Source organism: Dreissena polymorpha, chromosome 11 (assembly GCF_020536995.1).
Source record: "Dreissena polymorpha isolate Duluth1 chromosome 11, UMN_Dpol_1.0, whole genome shotgun sequence".
Classification (NCBI taxonomy): Eukaryota; Metazoa; Mollusca; class Bivalvia; order Myida; family Dreissenidae; genus Dreissena; species Dreissena polymorpha.
This window is the reverse complement of record NC_068365.1, coordinates 66,384,474-66,411,544: the sequence shown is the minus strand read 5'-3', so window position 1 is coordinate 66,411,544 and position 27,071 is coordinate 66,384,474. Positions and strand designations below refer to the sequence as shown.

The 27,071-nt window shown below is 33.9% G+C and overlaps 3 protein-coding genes across 7 annotated transcripts in view; 2 read left to right on the top strand and 1 right to left on the bottom strand.

The window, feature by feature from the left end:
• LOC127850612 (uncharacterized) overlaps window positions 1-27,071 on the bottom strand; it is a 1,644,088-nt gene that overhangs the window by 1,317,920 nt on the left and 299,097 nt on the right.
• LOC127850614 (uncharacterized) overlaps window positions 1-27,071 on the top strand; it is a 182,634-nt gene that overhangs the window by 72,258 nt on the left and 83,305 nt on the right. The window lies entirely within an intron of this gene.
• Window positions 161-25,708, top strand: LOC127850610 (adhesion G protein-coupled receptor L1-like). Of its 5 annotated transcripts, none has more exons than XM_052383745.1 (31): window positions 161-309; window positions 7,678-7,825; window positions 8,114-8,286; window positions 8,805-8,952; window positions 9,729-9,895; window positions 10,462-10,668; window positions 11,451-11,657; window positions 13,637-13,843; window positions 15,092-15,298; window positions 15,506-15,688; window positions 17,137-17,238; window positions 17,510-17,610; window positions 17,882-18,064; window positions 18,271-18,378; window positions 18,799-18,919; window positions 19,033-19,125; window positions 19,415-19,487; window positions 19,642-19,738; window positions 19,839-19,882; window positions 20,078-20,189; window positions 20,523-20,626; window positions 21,097-21,199; window positions 21,461-21,611; window positions 21,788-21,857; window positions 21,987-22,053; window positions 22,209-22,294; window positions 22,970-23,096; window positions 23,460-23,501; window positions 23,717-23,803; window positions 24,997-25,237; window positions 25,500-25,708. In XM_052383745.1, the coding sequence occupies exons 1-31, from the start codon at window positions 258-260 to the stop codon at window positions 25,550-25,552; spliced, it is 3,864 nt and encodes a 1,287-aa protein (XP_052239705.1). In that variant the 5' UTR covers window positions 161-257; the 3' UTR covers window positions 25,553-25,708. The 5 variants fall into 5 exon arrangements, with proteins under 5 accessions (XP_052239705.1, XP_052239706.1, XP_052239704.1 ...); XM_052383746.1 differs by having other exon boundaries at window positions 9,723-9,895; window positions 21,461-21,533; XM_052383744.1 differs by having other exon boundaries at window positions 9,723-9,895.

The following is a 27,071-nucleotide window of genomic DNA, read 5'->3' as shown; positions in this document are numbered from 1 at the left end:
TAGAGAGGAGCAGATGTGGGATAAATTTCTTGCTCAAGGAAATTCCAGTGATCAGGGCGGGATTCGAACCCGGGACCTCTCGATCCCTACGCCAGCGTCCTACCATTAGACCACCGCTCTCACACAAATATCAAAATAGATAAACATGAGATGACACGAACAAGTCGACATTGTCACTGTGCGCTTGTTACAATACGGAAGATAGTGTGTAGTTTGTTAGCGTGTGCACTGTATGCGAAAGGTTTACGGAAAATAACATGTGGGCATTGATTTGTACATTATATATGTGGACGATGGCTGGTCAAACGGGTAAGTGTAAACACAATAATTAATGTTTTGTCACTCTTTGAGTAGAAAATGCATGTACTGATGTAAATTGAAACATGAAGTAACCTATAGAAGAGACCTATTGATATTCATCTCCGGAACAAATATTGCCTTTTAAGGAGTTAGCAATATCACATATCATAGGAAGGGATGTGAGTCAGAAAAATTATTAGTACTAATGTTTTTGAGTTTAAAATTGTTGTATCGTAAGCTTTTATATCGTGATTTTATGTTTATTAGAAGATATTCAAAGTTCAATTTATCGCCCACGCGATTTACAATCAGGTTTGTATCTATGATGACGCATGTGCCTAATCTTATTTTTTTTTAAAGAGCTCAAATCACATCGAAAGTTTATCATTTTCCAAACAAGCAGGTGATTTTACAGATTGCAGCGAAAGTCATGTTACGGGAAATAACATGCGGACATTTATTTGTACATAATGTATGTGGAAAATTACAGACCATAATTGCTAAACATGTTAATGGTGAGATTGCAACGAAAGTCATGTGGGTAATCTGACGCCTTAATATCCGTTTAGATCTGTGGTTTTACACATAATCAACCCAGCAATTCCCTCAAAAACAAATCGCCCCATTAACCGACTGGGGAACTACTCATGTAGATTTTTTCTGTTCCATTTTTACGGAATACTGCGGAATACCGTTAGTGCCATCGTGGTTACACATTAAAATCCAGAGCGCGACACTGCGATAATGCGAAAGTATGATTGCTACAATGCGATAGTACGATGGCGACAATGCGATAGTACGATGGCGACCAATGCGATAGTACGATGGCGACAATTCGACAGTGCGACAATACGATTGCGACAGTGCGATAGTACTATGGCGACAATGCGATAATACGATGACGACAGTACGACAACGCGATAGTACGATGGCGACAATTCGATAGTCATATCGTACTGTCGCCATCGTATCATCGCATTGTCGCCATCGTACAATCGCGTAAGCATACTGTCGTCATCGTATTATCGCAGTGTCGCCATCGTGCTATCGCACTGTCGCCATCGTATTGTCGCACTGTCGCATTATCGTCATCGTTCTGTCGCATTGTCGTCTATCGCCTTTCGGTACACATGCGCACATCGTATTTTTTCCTAGATGGAGCTATTTTTAGAAAAAGTTTACAGTTCGGCATACCTTTCATCAATACCCATTCTATAACTTAAGAATAAGAATCTGAATTCATTATAACTTTAACCTCTATCAAAGTACATCTTTATAAAGTCATTTTTTTGTTTCTGCAATGAGAATAGTTTGTGTACTGATAGTCGACAATGCGATAGCACGATAGCGACAATGCGGCAATGCGATAGTGCAATAATACGATGACGACAGTGCGACAATACGATGGCAACAGTGCGATAGTACGATGGCGACAATGCGTCAGTGCGACAATACGATGGCGACAGTGCGTTAGTACGATGGCGACAATGCGATTATACGATGACGACAGTACGATGACCATCGCATTGTCGCCATCGTACTATCGCGTTGTCGCATTGTCGCCATCGTACTATCGCATTGTCGCCATCGTACTATCGCATTGTCGCCATCGTACTCTCGCACTATCATATTGTCGCCCTCTGGATTTTAATAAGTAACCACGATGGACCTTATTGTGTTCCGTACCAAAACGAATGAATATTGCCGAAATCCAATCGCGAAAGACCATTTCAAATACCCGTCAATTATTATGAGATTAATACCTCGTTGCATGAAGGCCAGAAGTGATAATCGGCCCGCAGAGTGATGTTCACTTCAGGCCCTCAAGCAATGATGGTATTAATGTCTTTAATACTGAATACTTAGCGTGTGTTATCGTTTATATTACATATCATCCTATTTGTTTCTTCACTAAAATATTTTACCGAACCAGCTTTCCGCACTTTTATTTTGATTCAATTGATTACGCAATTTATGACGTATCTATCTTGTATGAAGCCATTTCTGTAACGAAACACACCAGTTTAAGCTTGAATTTCTTGATTTTCACGACAACAATTCGGACGTTGTGATTTATTTAACAGTAAAATATTTATTTAAAAAAGCATCGAACGAATCCAAAACGTATTTCGGATTGTGTGTTTGTGATGTATAATTGAAAACTTCAAGAGGAATTAAAGAAATCACTCCGAGCAGTCATTCGATTTCGTAAAACGTTTAAAAAAGTGTACTTTGACATAAATAAAGATCATGGGGAGGAAAAACAGAAAAGAAAAGTGCATATCGTTGTAATTGTATTATTATAAGCATTTGATCAGAGATGTCTTTGAGGTAAGATTGTAGTTTACTAAATTTTGATGTTGGATGACTCCTATTAAACTAAATAATTCTTATTTTATGATTCGTTATTTTTTAATTATTTCGTTGATCGGTTGCTTAATTTTATTTATCATCGTTGGAAAAGACTTAATATGGACGCCATTTTTTTCAGGTGACGTCGCGTGCTTTAGCTCCCGGGCGATTATCGATAATTAACATTTTGCCCTGCGGTTCAAACGTGATAATCACCTTAATTTGACCGATAATCACATGCATTCGAGTCAATTTTGTTACTGTATATAGTAACATAAGTATTAAGAGGCTTTGTAATCATGGTTATTTCTCTAGTGCTAACATACCGCTTAAATGCAAGTATTGCTCATTGTCCAGAAAGGTAACGGCGCGTCTGTTGTAGTTGTAGTGGCGTAAAAGGGCGAACTCACGAAATGTCACCACATGCTCTTTACTGCTAGTTAAGGACATATAACCTTAACTAAATACTTAACTTCCAATTAACCAAATGAGGATTATGATGGAGACTTATACGCCTTTCGGAATAAAGCTTGTCAACATACCAATAGGTAGAGAAAGGCTAAAAAAGTCGCGCGTTGTTTGTTGAACAAGAAGAAATATTAGTTTTTATGTGGAACCCACATTCCGAAGTTTGTCACTGTATTAAAATCTTTGAGTCCAAACTATGATGATTCAAAGTCTTCCTTTTACGCCTGCTTTAATTTAGCTTGGCTTCATCGTAAGTTGTGTAGCCGTAGATTGTCTTGACATCCTTAATGCATCCATAATGATGGCGGATATGGTCGAATCTTGTAAAAAATATCTTAAAACATTTCGTCTTATTTACACATTCATCAGAATTATATGTTTATAATAATCTAAATTTTGTATTCACATATTGACCGATGCGAAATTAAAGATCTACCTTTAAAGCCGTAAGATCAGTCCATGATTAAAATTTATATGTGCGTAATGTTGAGTATTGAACACTTGTTATCGGACCTTAAAACATTAGGCATTAAAACAATAAACGGGAGTAGGAACATGTGTTTTAATGTTATCACCGTGTTGAGACGGGATGTAGGTCGCAGCAACTTGGTATCAAATGTATAAGGTCATGGTTCATATATAGATCAGTGGGCTAAAATGAAATATCGTTGCTTGTCTCGCCTATAATAATACTATTTATCAAGACAATTTAACATAACGACTATCACCTTGTGGAAACTCTATTTGGAGCGCGAACTTGCATCGGTATCTGAAAGATATAGATTACAATTATAGACATAATACTATCGGCCACACAAAATACTCACCAAGTGTCTTCAACACATGTTGACACCAATGTAAAAAAGCATGGGTGTATATATAAAGTCAGAATAACCGTAACGCAAAGGTTATCAACGTGATGGTCGCAATATAGGGAGAAAGATATTTGTTTCGTTATTAAAATGTTTAAATTTATAGTACAACATTTCCGATTGCCATGCGACCATGTCTGTCATACCTTAGAAGTCGCAATATAGGTTAAGACATACGTACTCTCTTTACAATTATGCCGATTAAGATAAATATCATTTTATCATGTCATAACGTAATGTGTTTGACGAAGTCTATTATTTACTGTTTTACTTGGTATTTGCATATGTATTTGTCTGGGTGTAATGGCTAGGTATTTGCTGTATCGGGCTTGTTTACTACTGAGATTCTTGTCCAATTTTGTAAAGTCAATTAATAGTAAAATTTGCAATTAAATGTACCAATCTACTTACAATCACATATACATTAAACACTTTGGTTATATAGCAATTAGAGTGACAGTTGTGAAAATATGGGAGTCTTGTGCGTTCGGATTATTTTCTTGGTGTTCAAGTTTGTTTTAAATATGGTTTTAGTGTTCTTTTTAATAGTGCATTAAGATAGCACTCCTTGTACTCGGATAAAGCTAGAGCGGTGCGGTAAGGTCGACAGCGGTTAATATATAATATGAAAACCGACAGCCATGTCATATATACGCCATTTGAACGCGTACACAATCTTAAAAGACACAAAATTTTAAACAAGCATTGTCGCTTTTAAATAAGACTTCAAATTACCGTCAATTTGTGGAATGTTATTGTCATGTTTAATGACGGTATTAGGATTTTCCTTATGTGATGATAGAAAATCCAAGAAATCTATAACTTCCGGATTACCGCCCCTGAATACTCGCGCGCGACGACTTACGGCACTGAAAAACAATACAGCGACCTATATGTTCGAAAAGGTCCGTGAACAATAATAGGATGCGAAACAATTTTATCTATTATATTTGAAGATGTAAATAGTTTCTGTTATCGAAATGATCGTCACGTAATAGTTCGTATGTTATAAATAAGTATTTTTTTCAGTTATTTGGTGATTAAAAAAAAACAAGATTCGTATATGCATTTTTTTTAATTTAAAAATCATAAAACTCAGCATGAATTGATTTCCCTGATTGTCATTTTAAATGTTATCAGAATGTGACGCATGGCATCTTATCTTAATAACGGTATCAACACATGTGCAGACATGTGGTGTCACAGACATATCTATTAACACTTTTAAACCACCCTTGGGACATTGCCTTCCACTGAAGAAAAGCTTTTGTGCCTCTATCGCAGATGTTTTTTTTGAAGACCATTATATTTTCTTTGCTTAAAATGACAATCCGAAATTAACAAAGAAAAACATGAATTATTGTTTTCGTGTTTTGTTTTTGTATCGTTAATTTAGACTTTATTACGAAAATTAAATAAAGGCAATTATAAGTTTAGGAAATGTAGAGAACATCATTGGAGCTATTTAAGTTTATGTAAGGCTCCATATTTTTCATATTGAACATTTTTATCGTAAATTTAGACACTATTAAGAAAAATTAATAAATTATTAAATCAATTTAATTAACATTATTTAAATAATAACATACCAATAAAGTTATAGGTAAAAGCTGATATGTACTTTTCAATTAAAAAGTATGCAATGTCTTGACATCGTTCACAGTTTTGCTAATGAATAGCTCCGGAACCTGTTCATTTAAATCTCATATCCGGCAAGAGCTTTTTGTGTAAGGTTGAGAGCGATTTTTAAGATATTAATTAAAATAAAAACTTCAGTTTTAGACTAAACCAGAAACATACTTTTATTTAAAAAAAACGTTTGCCTTTACATGAAATCTTAAAGAGTTTTGCTTAAAAATATTTCCGGACCAATTTTAGTTAAAATCACAAAATGTACTTGGGCTTTATATGTTTACATTACCTTTAAACATATACTTAAATAAGAAATATTAATAACGAAATAATTAATGTTTAGACAAACACAGATATGTACAATTCAATAAAATAAAGTCAGCCTCGGTCTTGAATCTTATAAAGTGTCTTAATTAGTATATCCGGTACTATATGAGTATTTATATAAAGAAATAATAATGTTTAAAACAAAGGCAGATATCTACTTTTCAATATAATTGTCTACTTCGGCCTTATATCATTCAAAGTTTCGCTAATTAATATTTCCGGCACTATTTACGCTAAAATCACAAAGTTTACTTCAGACTTTAGATATTGATAGAACATGTATAATTATCCTTGAATAATTCCATTCCATAAAGAATTACTTACATTTCAGGCAATGGTATTACTGAAAGGTGTGCTTTAAAAAGCTAACTCGGCCTTAAACATTACGTGCTGTAACTAAATAGTGTTGCAGAGATACATATTTTATAAATCTATCGTGTATATTTCTTATTTAACATCTATTCATTAACGCTGTGAAACATATCGAAACAACTTTGTTTTATGATTGACTTGTTTCCAATCTAAGTGTCCTAAGTGATAAAATATTGTTTATTGAAATGAATAATAATAAGCTATGATTACGCTGAAATCTGCATAATTCTTCAGTACCGTCTTCAGTAGCGGGTCACGTGATAGCCAATATGGCCGTGGTCAATTTATCGATTCCGGGATTTTCTATAGCACATAGTAATCATTTGACCATATTTCTATTATTGTAAAACTTTTTTTGTTGTGTTCTTCGTGTAAAGTATGTGACTTAATGCTACCAAATATACATTAACGTTAAAAAAACAAGGCTGTTTGAACTCTGTAACGGCTTCCTTTTCTAACAAAACAAGTTTTCAGGTATACTGATTATTTGTTGTACAAGGTTATATATATATATATATATATATATATATATATATATATATATATATATATATATATATATATATATATATATATATATATATATATATATATATATACAGCATTCACATTTCATCTGTTCATTGCACTTGGAATAGTTCTATCTGCCTCTACAAATGTGTTTCTAAGAGCATATTTTTAAGTTAAAATGAGCGTACTGAAATATTTATTAATTAAATATACTGCGATTCTTAGCGTTCAATTAGTGAAATTTATACAATACCCAACATTCAGTGCAATTTCACGATTGCTATCGATCAAAATCGATAATATTTTGAATTTAATTTAATGTGAATAATAGCAATCGTTCAAGTAAAAATGAGTACACTTTATTCTTAGTTATGATCATTTTATGTCATAACTGTCGTTTTAAGATTGAAAATGTATTGGTGTCATTTTTCTCTTACTTCTTTGAAAGTACATGTAAACGGAATTAGTGATTTGTTTTGTATGTAAGCAGTTCATCTCTCGGATGCATACACATAAAACAACACTGAATGCCAACGTTCACGGCAATTTGTAATATGTAATTGTTTTACCGATATATTAAACATCCCGCGTGCCAGTCTATAACACACAGTTGTAATCAGCGGAACGTCGTTTTCTGTGGCTGCAGGTTTGAACAAGACAATGGTCCAATTGTACATTCTCAATGATGAATCGTGCACATATATCTGTATAAAACCCTGAACAAGACGTATAGTCGAAAGCGCTAGGGTATAAGATATTTACTTTTTTACACTGTGTTATCCTGTATATATAGTATGTATTGTTTAAATTGTATTAAACACATTTGTGACAATTTGATCTTCAGCAGCGACATCCATGCATCTGGTTGGGGGTCCATCATCCTATGAGGGCCGAGTAGAGGTGTATTTCAACGGGATCTGGGGTACCGTTTGCGATGACGGTTTTGACAACAGGGGCGCAGCTGTCGTCTGTAACATGCTCAATCTTCCGAGGTGAGGAAAAGAGTAGTTGTTTATTAAGCTACGTACAAGTTAAGGCCGTAAAGCTTTTGTTTTATATTGCTGAACAATAACTCTAGTCAGTGGCCCCTCATGCCTGTTCAACATAGGAATTATAAAATCAAATAACGTTGAAATCTAGTACATAAGGAATTTAATTAAATCATATATTATGTTGAATTTTAAGATTGCGTTCAATTTGAACCAGATGTACGTTTTCTATAATGCTATTTAATTTTCAAGCACTGTAATTTAAAATTTATCGATACATGTGTCCATTAGTTCCGGAGCCCAACTTAGGGATGGTGCCTATTACGGTCAGGGTACTGGCACCATATGGTTGGACGATGTTCGGTGCCTTGGAAATGAGAACGATATAGACCGGTGTCCACACAGTGCTTGGGGAACCCACAACTGTCGTCACGGCGAAGATGTGGGCGTCGTTTGCGCTCATGGTATAGTCTTAGTCTTCATTGTTTGTACTGTTCATGAGTGGGTCTTATATTGTTTATTTAATGAGTATGATTGATTGTTTTTTCCCAGGTTTTATTTATTAGCTTTAGTTCGCGTAAGATATATGTTTTTTTTAATTTCTGGACTGGATGTGTATTTAAAACTTTATCAGTTTAAGAATACGTTAAGTTTGTATAAGACTTTATATTCGGTAGTTTTGGGACATAATATACTATATGTGGTGGCAGTGATGCTGACGATGTTGACTGCGATGATAATTTTAGGACACAAAAGGGTATACAAATAAAACGTACATATTTATAGAACAGTTTAATCAGAATGTATTATCTTTATTTCCTTAAATATATGTTTTACATATTTACTCCACGGAACACAAACATTATTTTTTAAGTGGCTGTTAAATTATAGCTTTACCATATATGGTACACTGCTACTGATTGTTAAATTATATGTGAGTACAATAAAAATGGAATAGTTCAAACTGATTGTTGACCTTCAGCTGCGACACCCGTGCGTCTGGTCGGGGGTCCGGCAGCCAATGAAGGCCGAGTTGAAGTGTTTTACCAGGGGGTTTGGGGAAGCGTGTGCGATGACCTTTTTGACACGAAGAGCGCAGCTGTCGTCTGCAACATGCTCAACATGACCAGGTGAGAAAATGAGATGTAGCCCATGAAGCCTCTTTGAGTTGTAGTCGATAAAGCGTCGTTGATTCATCAACAATTTATCTTCTTTGAATTATAAAAAAATAATTGCGTCGTAATCCATATAGCTTTTTATGAAATTATTAATTCTACTCAAAAAAGCCATATATATTACGACACCATTATTCTTATATTTGAAATCTACACTGACCATTTCAATCTTAGTCCATAAAGCTTTTTTGAGTCTTAGACATTAAAGTGTGTTCACGAAATAATAAAAAATCAAGGCATTAACAATGGTAAAATCAATTGTACAATATTCATGTATCTGATTGTATTCCATTGAGATATGCTAAAATCATTGAGTTACGTTCATGTAGAATTACTGGCTTTTATCATGGCCAAATAGAGAAGAAGTAGCCTTATGTGCTCTTTGTATATTATTAATAATCAAAACACAGACATGTGGCTTCACCATTGTCATCTTACAAAATTGCATTTAAACAATGCAGTCCTATTCATTATCATAGTTGTATTCGTAAATCAAATACAGCTTTTGTATTTATTTAGCTTGTAGGTCAAATCAGATTTGTTTCAATGATTTTAGTCAGTTGAATTATTGTTGAACTTTTTCTTGATTAAGGTCTGATCAAAAGAGAAGTTGTAAGGTGCCTTACAACTTTTTTTTCGTATGTTGATTTAAAACTGGTGTAAGCGGTATACATAGCTATATCAATTACTGATATTTAATATTCAACGATACATTTGTCCATAAGTTACAGAGCCCAGCCAAAACCAGGTGCATACTACGGCCCCGGCACCACCACGATCTGGTTGGACGATGTCCGGTGCAATGGCAATGAGACCAATATCGACATGTGTCAACACAACGCGTGGGGAACCAACAACTGTAATCATTCTAAAGATGTGGGCGTCTTGTGCGATCAAGGTGTGTTATTAGTTTTTAAGTTAATTTTAACATATCCTAACATATTCCATTTTTTAAACGAATATAATATAATAACATTGAAAATAAAACTAAAAATTATTTTTGATTTTCAAAAAGCGATGATTTTGATGATCGTCAATTTCCTTAATTCGCTCTTACGATCGGAAGTGTTTATTTTCTTTTGTTACCAGTATAGTATTTAGATTGCAATGCAAGACTGTTGTAAAGCAATTAAATGCGTATTCCCTACCTAGTAGTACACCTAGGTTCGTTAATTATCATGTTGTGACCATAGATTTGATTTTTTGTTTATTGTTATTATCAACATCAAATAATGTTAAGGAATACTCTTGTACCAATTGTTTTAAATAATACAAAAGCTTGTAATATTAAACGTGTGTGTTTAAATACGTTTTTGTCATGCATTGAGAAGCAATATTCGGCCAAGTTTAATAATCTTCACTTATTCAAGACTTTTATAAAAGCTGCATTCAACTTGTTCATTGTTTAATGGTCTAAACGAGAAGGCATGCTATAGTAAGAACCTATATAGCTTCGTCGTTCAGGTTGTGGAGCATGGAATAGTGATTCTAGTTCGGTAAACTATCAAACTATAAAATACAAAAACGGGACCACGTTCGGCGCAGAGGCTGTTATGACGTGCTACTCGGGTTACCATGTCGTCAACAAAACTAACACACGTTCTGAATCAGCGATATGTACAGGGAATGGTACATGGAGTACACCTACATATTCAGCGTGTGTTCATACAGGTAATATTATACCTTTCATAAATATTCTTCAATGCATATTTTTAATGTCAATCAATGCTCAATGAATGCAATTACTTTTTATGGTTCTAAAGATATAGACTTGTGTTACTGAAAACGGGTAACTGTTTAAGTTTAACGTCCTCTGTTGTTGTTTTTTAATAAGCCTTGCATATAGGCGCATACGATTTCAAGTACTATCACAATATCCTGTCCGAGATAAAATATCATTGGTATGCAAACCGTAAATTAAAGGTCCAACTATGTTGACAATTATGGTGATTTATATTTAATAAAACCAGTTATATCTATCCATACACATCTAGAACGATTTAATTTGATGACAATAATTACATAAATCTATACGAAGGTAACTTCTGAGTGAAGTTTGGCACTGTCACCATTAACGAAAATGTCGTCTACGACGCGATTAGCGTCCTTCACAAGAGGAATATTTTTCAATAGGTTAAGAACCCTGAAGGACTAAAAAGCTTCAGTGGATTCCGTTTGTTCTTTTTGCGACGGTGCTTGACATTCATTAGAGGCGTTACAAAACATCTTAAGGCAACGCTCGACTCAATTTCAAGACACAGTCAAGCTGAAATTATGACAGTCCGCGTCTGTCCTGTATTATATTATTATGCTTGATGGTTTTCGAATCGTTACGCTTTATGTATGTGTCATGCCTTAATGCGTTTAACTCTTCTATTGTTGCATGTTGGGATACATGTATTAATACGAAGGTCTTTATTTATATATTTCATATATTTATTTATATATTTCAGATTGTGGAGGTTGGTACAGTGATTCTAATTCGGATAACCATCATCAAATAAAATACAAAAACGCGACAAGGTTCGGTTCTGAGGCTGTTATGACGTGCAATCCGGGATACCATGTTGTCAACAAAACTAACACACGATCTGAATCAGCTTATTGTACAGAAAATGGCACATGGAGTGCACCTACCTATTCAGCGTGTGTTCCAATAGGTAAATACTGATAATGAAGTATAACAAATATAAACCGTAATTATTGCAATCTGCTATTTTCAAATCTCATGAATACAATTATTTTACGTTATATCACACATATAAAGGAGAAGTTTAATTTAGTTGTGATAATGCGAAATCATTTGAAAACAAAACAAACTAAAGAGGATAATTATTTGTAACTATTCTTTAAAACAAACATTCAGTAAATTATCAAATTAATAGAAAATTAAGAAGTTACTGTTAATACGCTGATAACAATGAATGTGTGCCGATTAAAGATGGTCTTTTTGTTTACATATTTCGATAAATGGTTTATAATGTGCAAGTTACTAACTTTGTGTTGTATTCCGTAATATGTGTGTGGTGTATTGAACATACGACGTACATAAAGTATAAATTATCATTTAGTCCACAACCGTGTATTTTCCTACCACAATCCAAAGAAATTTGTAAGCGTGTTTAACAGGTCGAATTTCACATCGACGGTTCGGTTATTAACCATTTGGTAAAACAAAACATTTGAGTAAAGCCACATAACACGTGGCAACAAGCAATAGTGCAATTCTTAAATATTATAATTTCATTCGAGCAACATCTGGTTATCATCCAATGGTATTTTCCACTTATTTACCGAAAGGTATGAATCGAATGTAATACATAAGTCTAATGACTATATAAAACAGGTATATGATCGCAAGGGCATGCAATAAATAGGAGAAAAAGTAGAATAAACTTCTTAGAGGACATCTATCTGATATTATATTCCAAATATAAAATTCGAGAGTCTCATGTGTCGTGTTCTGAGAAAACTGGGTAAAATGCTTGTGGGTTAATTGTCATCCCAGATTAGACAGGCTAATCCGGGACGACACTTACCGCCTTAACTGGATTTTCGCTAAGAAGAGACATCATTTAAACGAAAAATTCCCGAAAAACGGAAATTGTCAAAGAGAACGCATTTGTATAACACTATAATAAAGATCAAGGTTGGATTTTCAGACAATTTGTTTTTACAAATTACATTTTGCAGTCCACTTCACGCGCATTGGTAATACCCATATAGAGGTAGTATTTTTACGGAAACGTTCAGAGGCGACAATGTCGCCGAATGTCACTGGTTTATTAACCCCACGTATCTATGAAGTTTACTATTTCAATATTTTATTCGTTGAGTGTTATCACACGATTAGTATAAAATTACCCTATCTATTATATTTCGTCTCACTGGCTATTTGTTTTACGCGTAGAGAATCGTGGTCGTAAAAAGCTACAATAAAATGTTAATGGTTACCAGTAGTTATGTGCCTTTGAATCTAGCCATGCCTCTGACAAAGCGGTTCTGGTTATTTATCATATAAGTCATCCTAGTTGAAACTAGTTTAAATATTTTAGTTTTAGGGCTCATCATTTTCTCGAAATAATACATAAATAATTGATAAGAGCAGTGAAATATAATACATGTAAGTAGATGATAACGCCCTTATCGGTTAAATCATAAAGTGTATAATCGTTTTTATTAATGTGTTCTTGATTGATATAGATTTTATGGTCAGGTTTTATTAAAGAACATATTTGACATTTAAAATTGTTAATAGTTACATGGTTATCATGACGCATATAACGTTAAACTATAAATAAAATTAAAGCGCAAACACATCTTTCATATTTAAATGCAAACAATAACATTATACTTTATATCTTTATAAGTAAATAAATCAGCAGCATATAGGCATTGATTATGACGTAAAAATGTGATAAAAAATCAATAACTGTATTTAAAAAATTAACGTGTGTTTTGGTTGTACAGATTCTAGGTATTATCAATATCTGAAGAATGTATATTCTCAATTAACATTGTGGAGATCCTGTTTTTGTTTTGGTTAGATAAGAGAAATAGTCAGTGATGCAACAATTTAGATATTTAAGTGTCACTGATGCAGATAATAATACAAGCTTGTATATGTTTTATCTTTCAGATTGTGGAGATTGGCATAGTGATAATATTTCTGATAACCACCTAGCAATAATCTACATAAACGCGACAACGTTTGGTTCTGAGGCTGTAATGACGTGCAATCCGGGGTACCATGTCTTCAACAAAACTAACACACGATCTGAATCAGCTGTTTGTACAGAGAATGGAACATGGAGCACACTTACTTGTTCGGCGTGTGTTTTAATAGGTCAATTATCATTAGAAAGTATGCTTATATCAACCGTAATACATACAAGCTGCGATTTTTAAACTTAATGTGAATAGATAGAAGCGGTCGTATCAGATAAATTCCAAAGTTTATAATCGTTTTTATGAATGTGGTCTTGTTATAGATGTTATGTTCAGGTTTTTATTTACAAACACATTTTTTTTAATTAAAGAAGTTACATAGTTATCACGTCGCACATAACCATACAATTTTATGGACATTATGGCGCATTAAGTAATTTTTATATGCAAATGCAAACAATAACTTTATATGAACGTGAATAAATCATAACCTTTTATGCTTTGAGAAGGTTTTAGAAAAGACATAATTATACAAAAATTGAATATTTTTCGGCTGCACATCTTCTTGTCATCATCATTACCTGAAGAATGTATACTATCAATGAACGCAGTGGAGAGCTTATATTGCTTTACTAAGATAAGAGGGCTGGTCGGTTATTACCATCGAAGGTTATTAAGATGTTATTGAGGTCATGAAAACATTCCAATCGAAGACCTATTTGCGTGTACCATAATCTTTTAACAGGGGTTTCTCTTTGAACATGGCCTTTTGGAACAGAATGAGTTGTTCGCAACAACGAAACATAGATTCGAATATGGATTATTCAACTGAGCGCACAATGCACAAAGATCTCTTTTTGCTTAGGTTTTCACCTGTCGGCTTCGGTCCCTTACCTATTTTAGAGCTTCGGCTTCGGTTCTCCATGTGTTTCAGGGATTTCTATGCGGTTCGTCTATGCCAGAAGGTCCTCAGTGATAAAAACTCTTTGTTAAATACTTATAATACACGATAATACACACAAGAGCTAGTAACACAATTTGTCATCGTTTTAACAAAAATAATGTTAACTGAACTATAACTAAATTGTTATATTTGTTTGTGTCCATTTGATGTCAATTAATAAACAAATTAACGGTTTATGTATTAGTTATGGTTTTAATAACGCCGAATATTAATTCAAACAATTACAAAAGTAAAATTAAATACTTTTACGAATAACAATCAAACGAATATTTAAGATTTATTCGTTTATAATACCAACTTTAAGATTCAATCGTCTGTCTCAAAAACAAATTCAGACACTTAAGATAACACTTTATGGGTGTGATCACACAAACTAATGTCTTAGTTCGTTCAATTATTTTATTTGTAAAGCAATGAACCTTGGGATGCATATAATACAAATGCCTATTTTGTATCTTTCAGATTGTGGGAAGTGGTATAGTGATTCTAGTTTGGATAACCATCAACCAATTATTTACAAAAACGCGACAACTTTCGGTTCTGATGCTGAAATGACGTGTAATCCGGGGTATCATGTCGTCAACAAAACCAACACACGTTTTGAATCTGCTACTTGTACAGCGAATGGAACATGGAGTCCACTTACATATTCAGCGTGTGTTCCAATAGGTAATACATAATTAGAAGGTATACTATCAATCGTTATTAATACAATCTATTCAGAAGTTTTATTAAGATCGATTATTTATAATCTAATTAAATATGAGATTTGTGATTGTGCTTTGAACAACACTTTCAGGCACTTATCAATGTCAACTACAATGCATTATACGTTAATGAATATACATGAATGCCGATTTAAGATTTTATTTTAAGAATGCCCAGTATTGGATACTAACGACAATCTAACAATCGAATTGGCGCCAAATCCATCAAAGGCAATCTCCAACACGACGGCAACGTTTTCTTGTTCACCGGGCACGACGCTGGTCGGTTTGGCAACATTAACATGCAGGATTACTGGTCAATGGACAGGACCTGCACCTAAATGCATTGTGTGTAAGCGATAATGTTAAGCTAACCTGATCAAAACGTGCTCGTGGTGAGCTATTGATTTACCGTGATTTCCGTCGTTCATCCTTGCATGCGTACGACATGTTCCCCGGGTGGGGCATAAGTTGACGAAACTACACAGAAATTGTCAATGGGTAGTCCTCTATTGAAGTTTTTCAAATGGGTTCGGTTCGTTGATTATTAACGTGGCCAAAAAAAGTTTAAAAATAAAAATCTTTAAAAATCTTCTCCTCTATAATTGCATATCCAAGTAACACGGCATTGTGTTTCTCTGCGAATTTGTTTAAATCATCCCCTGGATGAGGGGACCCGAAAGGTTTCCTTAAACGTTATAAGCGAATTCTTAAAAACAAATCTCCCGTTAAACCGCAAGTCCCAGAGGTTTGGTATTTGCTTCTCAATATCGTGTAATATCTTTTAGTGTTTCTCTACCAAGTTTGCGCATATCATACCCCTGGGGTCTAAATTTGGTTCTTTTGGTTACTTTGGTTTCCATATATGTATATAGATACATACAATCTCTTCTAAAATCGCAAGGCCCAACGGTTTGGTATTTGTTATGTGACATTGAACTGCGGTCAAAAGTTGCCCCGCCCTGGAAGAACCATGTTTTCTTACCTGTATATATTCAACAGTTAAAATTAATAATCTCCTGAAATGGAATGCCCAGAAGATTGGCATGTGATATGTAGCATCGCATAGTGGCCCCAAACCAAGTTTATTCGCATCTTGCCTTTCGATTCCAAATTAACCCGCTCATATAGTATTTGTATATAGGCTTTATAAGCATAATAACTTAAATTATTTTCTTTTGAAAAAAACAGGTCGATAAGTGTGTTAATATCAGATATTGGTCATCTACTAAGTTTCTTCAAATTATGCATCTGTGATACACACAATTGCCAAACTCGTATGGTTGTGTAAATTGTTTATTCAGACTTATATAGCAACATATGTTCAAGTTATGCCACTGTCGTCAAAAGTAATCCAAACCAGGGGTTACGAGTGTTATACCACTCAGCTACAGTTTCTCTGATGAGCATTCAAAGATCCTCACGGTCATCTTGTTTGAATATTTTGATCGTTTTACTATGTCTACAAAACTGATAGACACCAGACGTCGTTACGTTACTCACATTGTGCTGAATTCCGTAATTTGAGTGTGATGTATCAAAAATAAACCCATTGCACATGAGGTATGAAAAAGCAATCTTCAATCCCATCATTTGGCTTTGCTACAATACTCCAAAGTGTTTTGTCAGCATGTATTAGGTATATGTTACATTCTTCACTTATTCACTTGATGATTATATTAATTCAATGTATTGTGTTGCCTGCTACAAATGGTTATTTGTTGAACTAAGAAGTCGTTTACTTGCCAATTTATATTAAAAAACAATGTCTTAATAATATTGTTTGTCCATTGGTTAAAGTGCAAGAGTATGTTGGTAATTGTTCTATCGACATGGATACCAAAAAAAGAACTTGGAACGAAACACAACCGGGGAGGATTGTTGAGGATGATTGTCCAAGTGGTAAAATATTAAATTAATTTTCTTACATATATAACGTTTCTGTCAGTCCATACTACATTGTAGAAGTATTATGAAATCTGTTCTAAATATGTACACATGCCAAACACATATATTAAGCGTTATATGGTTTATTTATTATTACATTCGCTATATTTTATGTTACAAAACAAGGGGAGAATATTGAAAATAATATATTAAATGAAAAGTTTAACAAACAGGAATTATAACTCATGCATTTTAATGTAGGATTTTACGTAATACTATTTTGAAGGATTTTTCGGGAAAGTAAGTCGGCAATGTAGTCAGGAAGGAAAATGGCTCAAACCTTTTTACAACTGCGTATCCAAACGCGTAGCTGAATTAATATCAACGGTTAGTGCTAATTATATTTCAATAAGTGTTATATTGCATAAAAACTATACGTTGTTATGCAAATGTAATTTTTATTTCATTTTACGTCTGCTTCGAGGTAAATTTTACACCAGAATTAAGTTTCAGGTAAAGCATGGTCTTTAGTTTTCATTTCAAAACTGACTACTCAATTTAAACCAACGTATACAAATAACGACCTTTATTCCAAAACGCACGTACTGCATGGTGTCGCAATTGTAATGTTGTGAATTAACTTTCTGATCAAAACAAGGTGGAAAGACTCAAAGAATCACCGACTGCTGCGAAAATCACCGACAGTCTTGATCAGCTAGTTAATGTAACAAAACCTGCAAACGGTACAGCCTACATTGGCGAACTTAACGCTATAACTGACATGCTGGACACGATAGCAAGCGTCAGTGACTACAAGGAGGTTACACATGAGCAAGCCAATGTAAGATATGTTTCCTAATTTCATCAAGGCAGTTGAGTAAAAAGTACATTACATGATAATTTACTAGAATTTAATTAAAATCACATTTCCTGTGATATTTTAAGATACATTTTATAATTTAGCTTTATATTGCTTCTCGTGTAAATATTGATTGTAGAAACGGCCTTTTGAATTTACTACAATCATTATCGTTTCTTTTTTTTAAGTCGTTCTTTACCGCAACAAGTAATTTACTGGATAGTGATAACGCTGAGTCATGGCAATCAGGGGACGACCACTATGAAACTGATGTGCCACCTGACGGATCTAACACGGTACGATGAGGCGATTTATAGGTTACATAGTTGCGTCATAAAGACGGATTGTGCGCCCTAACGTACGTCACTATATTCAGCAATCAATTCCTCAGCAAGACAATAAATCAAATGCTTATTAGCAAACATGAGCACGAAGTGAGCACGAAGTGAGCACAAAGTGATCAGTGATCTTATGATTTAGGGGATTTCTTCGGCGTAGTCTTTTGTCCATACGCCGTTCACTGTTGAGGACCGTTTTCACAATAAAGACTTCATTTTTATCTCACTTCACTCTAATCAGAAAAATTTCTAACATAACAAAATATTTATATTCTCTTATGTTGACTCTTTGAAATGTATTTTGTTAATGTCAGCACGTCCGTCGTGGTGATACATTAATGACCTTATATGTTACCTTAATTCGTTTAATCTTTGCAGAGTACGGCTGATTATGGTGCGATGAAAGTTGTTAATGTGGTTGACAAATATACAGACATTTTAATGCTTTCACTAGGAAACGAGTCTGATACCAGTAAAACTATACCTACGTATAATATGGGTAATCATTTGTCTTCTCCAAATAGATTTGTATTTAGATTCTGATGTTCCTTGAACTTATTGACTGTTTAGAAACGAAATGGCATGTGTAATTTGTTTCTTGCAATGTTTTAGTCGTGCATGTCACACAGATAAACAAAACAGCAGCCGAGTTGAAATTTCCAAATTTTTCAAGCTCTATAATTCTGCCGAACACTTCATTAATTGGTAGGTACACAATTTATTTCATGTTCTTCTATACTTTTTTGAAAGGCATTTTTGTAATTGCAAAACGTTCATATGCCATATATGAGTAAATAAGTAATGAATTTGCCATTTATCACTTGTTGTATTTAGTGCTGTGTGTGTTAAAACTGTTTCTATACAGTAATGCTCATACGTGTCTTCGTCTTGAAGTTTGAATTTGAACTGTGTTTACGTAATCTATGGAAATTCGCGTATATCATACGACAACGTATTTCTTATATTGCTATCTCTTTAAACACGTTTGTTTTAGGATCGCACTCCATCGGAGCAGTTTTGTACAAAAATCTGACAGGACTCATTTCATCAGTGTTGAAAAATTACAGGTTTGTAAATATAAAACATGCGTCTATACGGTTCTATAAAGCAAGCAAATCATACGAATACGAGCAATCACATCCATATTAGTTTCTGAATTAAGTATTGCAAGTATGAACATACATTGACTGCTCTTGATTGTATTATTATAATGTGTTCTAGTGAATCCACTATAAATTCAGAAGTTGTGACCGTGACCTTAGATAACTGGGAAAACACCACCGACTTTGTGGTAGACATAACAATGAAGTACGCTCAGGTACGATCTCATCGAATTGTTCCATATTTGTTTAAATGTGCGTTTTGATGTAATGAACGTGCGATAATTATGTTTAAACATGTTGCTTTGTATGTTTCAGGACCTACATGCACCACCTATTTGTAGTTTTTGGAATGCCACAATGTATGTATCGTATTTCGCTGATGATTCACCGCATTTTTTTTCTAACGGTTATGGTTCCTTTGAACAGTTTATTCGTATTTATAAAACGTTTTCAACATTATATTAAAGTTGTATATATGGATCGACAAATCTCAATGCAAATGTTAAAAAGAAGATATTTAAAGATTGCTACAGTATTTTCATCAAACGTTCTAGTTTTTCCTGGGACACCTCCGGCTGTCGAGTCCTGTCCTCAGAACATTCTAGCGCAACGTGTCGTTGCACGCACCTGACGAATTTTGCAGTCCTCATGAGTCCAATTATTCAGGTATTTTTTTAAATCAAACTCGTGGTTAAGAGTTGCTAAGGGTCGCTAATTAAACTTATCTATGTTCGACGTTATCACAGTATTCGAGTTATCACATCGGTTTTGCTTTTTTGCTGTTTTCATTTCTGAAAATAACAACAACAATACACAAACGAATAACTGATAACAACACTAAAAATAGCTGAAAAATAAACAAATTGACAACACTTTATTGTTTGATGAAATCCAACAAATATGTTGAAATAAAACATAATATATTATGACAGATGTTATTTAAAAAATATGGGTCAAATGATTGGATGTAGTTCTTAAAATGTATTTCCTTTTTTTCAGAGCAATGTGAACACGAAAGACCTCGACATCATTTCTATAGTCGGTTGTTCAATATCATTAGCCGGATTGGGGCTGACAGTTATTGTCCATATTGTGCTTTGGAAGTACGTTCATTTGTTGTTTTCGCCCTGCGTAATAACGATAATGTTATATATACTCATTTATAAACAAGCTAATAAATGGATGTGGAAGTAACTTCATCTTACCTCACAGATTATACTCGTTTTAATTGACTAAACCAGGTCACGTGGAGACCGATTATTTGTCTATAATAAATCAGTAGCAGTTTATATCAGGCATTGCCGTTTAATGACGTCAAGGAAGTAAACAAAATGACATATTGAAATTCCGTATAGCTACGGCTAATCCTTATACATTATTGTTTAAGAAATAAATGGTACACTGTAAGATAAATTCGATACACGTCTACTTACTGTTCCAGTACTATGTGATAATGGGTATAAAATTGATTGTTGGCCACTCACTCGTCCCATATTTATTTACTTACCATGTGCTATACCGTTAACAGGCGTGTAACTAGTAGCATTTCTATACATTGAAACATTTATTTCAGGTATGTTGGCAAACGACGTGTTGCAGTGCTGTTGAATTTGTCTATAGCTCTCATCATTTCTTACGTTATGTTTATTGGCGGCATCGACAGAACGGAAAACAAGGCAAGAATTATTTTTCTAATAATAGTAGCTCTCATTATTTCTTATACTATTTTTATAGGCGATCTAGAATAGAAAACAAGGCTTGTGTCAATATTATTTTAGTGCGAAGCCTCAAAAGCTCGATTGATAAAATACAAAATTGATAATGTCACGTTGTTTCAAGCTGAAAGTATTATTTTAATGTAAACTGAGCAACACAATATAGTTTGCTTGATATTGGGCCCCATGATGATAATGTGTTGTTTTTTTCTTCAATTTAAGATCGTGTGCACAACCGTGGCGTCTTTGTTGCACTACATTTACCTGGTAGTTTTCTCCCTTATGCTGGTAGAAGGTATCGACATCGCCGTTTCTATATTAATTGTCTTTAAAACAAAATCGAAATTGAAATGGATGCTGACTGCATCTTGGGGTAATTATAAATGAAATTCATTACATCATGCTATAAAAAAAATCCTATTTAAGTATGTCTAAATTTAATTCGAAAACGGAGATTGATGATTATGGATTATATAAATGCACTGCTTGTTAACAGTTCACAATATACGACATTTTGATATCTATACTTTAATGTTGATTTACGCTTAGTTGCTCCTGCTGTGATCGTTGGAACTACGCTTGGTGTTACCAAAACAGAAGGATACGGCAACGAACAGTCGTAAGTGACACACAACATTGATTTTAAAGCTAACTTATAGGTTTTCTTGTTCGGAATATGACATTCACATTTAAAAGAAAATATCCTTAAATAAATATTTTGAATAATTATAATTTTTTACAACTTAAGATGCTGGTTGACCATCAAGGAAGGTGTCATTTGGGCCTTTGTTGGACCAGCACTGCTAGTGGTCTTGGTATGTTTTACGATCTCAAAAATTACTATAAAGCGCGATACCATTTAAGCCATAATTAAAAAAGATATTCTATGCATTATTCCGTTGAACTTATAATAGTGTTTATTACAATTGTGTTTATTAGGTATTTAAATAGCGAGGTTGTTGTACTGCAGGTCAACTTCGTCATTCTAGTGATTGTGATAAGGGCAACACTAAGATCGTATGCAATGGCAAAGAAGTCAACAGTTGAAAGATCAAAGTAAAGGACTGGTGAATTTTTCTCAATTTGTCAGTGTTACACATTCTTGTTTTCAATCTGTCTGTTTCCCTCGCGTATTACATATTGCTTGAGCTATGTGAACATCAAGCCACATGACGCATCAAAGCTTCCTAAAGTAAAATATGAAAAATATTTAAAAGTCAAAATAAAAAAAACCATGGATACATAAGTGTGTCAGCGTTTGAGATCTGGTCAATATAAAGTTTTATAAGTATAATAAGAACGAATATTGCATAAAACATGTAAGTGGAAAATGTAATTTCTGAACTGACACATGTGCAGTGCATATTGAATGAATACAGAAAAAAACATGACATTGCAGAAACTATTAAAACAACATTATGGGTCAAAATGTCTTAAAGTGCATTTTTGTAAGACATGCACAATGGCGTGCTAACAGAAAGCGTTCGGTATATTTCTTAACCTATGCAAGTGTAGAATATTATTTAAATATGTGCATTATTATATGTTTTAACTGAATGCACCCTCAATTGTGCGTATAGTTTGTTTTAATAAATGACCGTTCTAGTAGATCTACCTCATAATACTAACAGCTAATACATGTGTTAATACGCCAAATCGGTCGCATAATGTTACTGTACGTACAAAGACTTGACACACTATGCATACATGTAAAGTTTATTATCTACCCAGATCAGCAGTGCGGTGTCTAGTAGTACTACTACCTTTAATGGGACTAACGTGGGTTCTGGGGGTTTTCTATCTGGACGAAAGCATGGCCTGGGTACAGTACGCCTTCGCTGTGTGCAACAGTCTGCAGGTACTCGATGAAAATAATAATCATCATAACTATGTAATACGAAGCTTTATACAATCGCAATAGTGTATGTTCTTTCACAACAGTTTCTATTCTTATATTGTTGATATATATTAATTGTCTCACTTAATACGAGTGCAAACGTACTCCTAACATATTCTACATGAATGAGAAAAGAAAATCAAAACTTGCAAATTTCACAGTATTGTGCATAGTCCGTACTATATCTATGATTTTATAATGAATAATGTAGTACTATTTAATAATAACAAGCGATGCGTCAATTTGTTAATGCTTTATGAGATTTAATTGAAATGCGTTGTAGTATTACGATTGCAATGTTTTTTATGTGACTATCTTTTTCAGGGTTTTGTGATTTTCTTGTTCCATTGTGCTTTCAACAAAACGGTAACTATTTACTTAAATGTTGATTTGGTAAATAATAATTTGACCATTCCAACAATTAACTAATAATTACAATTGATCTTGCATTTTCGGTTTTAAAAATAAAAATAACAATATGTAAATGTTATTTTTAAGACAAATATGTAACCCATGTTTGTTTATTATGCTTAATAACCATGCTGCTCAGAAATGAATAATAGACATTTGAAATATTGTAGCTTTGGAAAGCATATAAAACAAAACAACAAAGGTCGTCGTACGCCAGTAGCACTTACCTCAAATCTAGAAGCACTTCAGTAAGATCGGTAAGACGACAATATCAGTTTATCATGACCTTGTTTGGTTAACATGGCTACGTCATCTTAATATTAATTTAAATACGTCCATTGTGTTAAACTTTTTTAGATATACAAACGATTCTTTCCTCGTATAGACATTTTGTACCGAGTAGTACTTGTACGGATTGTTTTGCAAACGCCGTGCTTTTAGTTAAGGCTAAACAGTATAGTATGATCGGTATAAAACCGTTTGAACGCAGAAATATGGAAGCGATGTATCATATAAAAAATGATTAGACTGAATCTATCTAATAACAAGCATTGCGAGTCTCACCTAACTATGCTTGTTGATGATAGGATAGAATGATTTAGCAAATTGGTACCTCCCAATATGGTATAAACCACAAAAACCATAAGACATTAACTTGCCCCTTCCCCTGCGTGTTTATCTTTCTTGATGGTGGGAAATAAGCACACTACTTTGCATTTCAACACAAACTTTCGTATCACACATGAGGGCCGAGAGTAATTGCTTAGAGCCATCGTGACCTTTATAATAGGAACGTATTTTTTAATTAAGGAATAATTGCGTATTATTTATTACATTTTAAATTATCTTTCTATCTATCAATATTGTCTAACTCCCCTTTCGGGTATTATTATCAGGAGTACATTCAATTAAGACACTCTTATGAATATGTAGGCAATACAGGAAACAGAAGAAAATCCAAGTCCAAGTCCAAAATGTTTTGCATAAACGTTATACAATGAACAAAATCAGTAAGACGAAATAATATCAGTTAATTGTATAACCACCCATTCTGGTTCACAAACTAAGTCTTTGAATACATAGTGATTTCAGTGTGTATCCATTTGATATTTGAAAACAGCCGTTTACTCCAAATGACATGCGTTGCTAATACATAAAAGCATTGTTCATGGAGACAATATTTAGTCAAAAAATATAATGAAAATTATACGATGGAAAAAAATTCAAGAAACTATATCCGGTCTCATGGTAATATACTGTTCGCTGCAGACCTGATATAACGAAATCACACCCAACGAATCGATTCATTTAATCACTTTCATAGCTGTGTTGTTTTGAATGTTATATCCCCGTTATACATAATGCAATCATGTTAATAATGTGCGAGATAAACTTTTTTATGATTGTATTAATTAAAATATAAGCGCTGAATAATCACATTCATTTAAAGATAACTACGGAACACAGCGAAGTATGCATGACCGTACACGACCAATCCAGAATATCGTCAGTTAACGCATTGGCCAATACACGCTTTAGCGGCCTGCCTGACAGAAAACCAATGCACACAACTGAGGTTACTGACAAAGAAGAACACATCGATGGTATCGTTGAACACTTTGAGAAAAGCGCTAATGACGAGACGATTCAAAGAAAAGATGATGCGAAATCGGTGAACACAGATAGGAATGGTAATACACAAAAATACACCATTGTAATATATATGATATTGTATTTCATGTTTTTCTAATCAACAAGATATGTGAAATTCAAACAAACAAAAAATGATTTTACTCAGTTATTTCTTATGTCGTTATAAAGTTTACAATCTTTTGGTAGTTTAATGTATTGTGTATCCCAGTTCAAATTCATCCCTATTATTCATTTAGTTACATACCTATAAAACAATATGCTAAAGCATTTGTAAATTAGTAATGATTGCATGTATTTCAGACGTCGGAATGGAAAATAAGACACAACAAGACTTCTATAGTGAAGTGTTATAGATGTTTAAGTGTAACTTAATCAAACATGTTTGCGGACTTTTTGAATACAACACCGTTTGGAAAGTCTCATAAAACCACGGAAAGTCTCCGAAGTCCATGCGCATAATGCTGTTAAGAAAAATATTTCACGGACATAATAAACGAAAATAAAAGGTTGTTTGGTTTATATTATTAGTATTTAAACATTGAAAGACAGTTTAGAAATTCATACCGCTAACATGTATGATATTTGAATATTTATGCAAGAGTTTTATGTCATCTAACATGGGTGATGTCGCCTCGTTCAACATGGATTTTTTCAGTTCACCGTCACGCAATACTGCACAACTACAACTCTATTTTGTATAATATAACACATAGACATTCCATATTAGTTAACTTGTTTTATATAATGTAATAGTTGTTACATAGTTGAAGGCAAATATAAACAGTCATCACGGAAAAAGAGGAATGTGTGGAAAACAACCCAAGATGGTGAAAGTTATGTGCCAGATGATTTCTCAGATATACTTTCACGTGTTCTTGATGATGTTGCTGTCAGTGAAAATTTTATTCATTTTAGACGGAAAGTATTGTTCTCTGTTGAACGTGCAATTACTGTGAAGTTAAACGCATTTTTGCATAATAGACGAGCTTATATATTTGGAAGTCAAATCGAGGGCACTACAACAGCCGGAATGATGTCTGATACAGACTTTTTGCTTCGTTTTGATACGTTTTGTTTGTTTCTTGATTCAGAAAATCCTCCTCTTCAGCCGCATACACACCAACTCGTTGTTAAGGTGAGCACAAACGATTGTGCTTCGCAGTACTGTATTTTAACAATGATTGAACCATCAACACAAGCAATACTTTTTCGAAAACTTGATCCCAATCGAGATCCTGTTGATATCATGACGTTTTTACAAAGGGATTCGACGACAACTGATGGCATGACTCCACATACGGTTATGTTCGAGCCAATAAACCAACTAAACAAACATACTGAAGACAGGAAAACGGCACGGACCTGCAGAAAGTAAGGTCGTGTCGACTTAGTTCGCGCATGTTACTGTAAAAGTATTCCAAAACAATGCAGGTTTGTTTTCGAAAGGCCTTGCCCTGGTCATTGGCCTTCGGAGAAGACGTTGAAAAAAAACAAGAAATATGGTGTGTTTATAGTTCCACAGGGACCCCCTAAATTTTCGAACATTTGTACATACGATATTTCTGAATACCAATGGCGAATTTCCACAAATCTAACAGAGCGACTATTTATGTTCAGCTTAGATACAATACATCTAAAAGCATTTGCTCTGACAAAGATCATAAGAAAGGAGTTGTTTGTCCAAGAATATCAAGACAGGCTGAGTACATTTCATTTCAAAACAGCATTCTTTTTTGTCAACGAGAACACCCGGCCGGATGTGTGGAGGGAGGACAATCTCATCAATTGTGTCAAGTTCATTCTTGCAACTTTGAAGCGCTTCTTAGCCCGCCGCAATTGCCCACACTTTACCATTCAGAACGTTAACCTTTT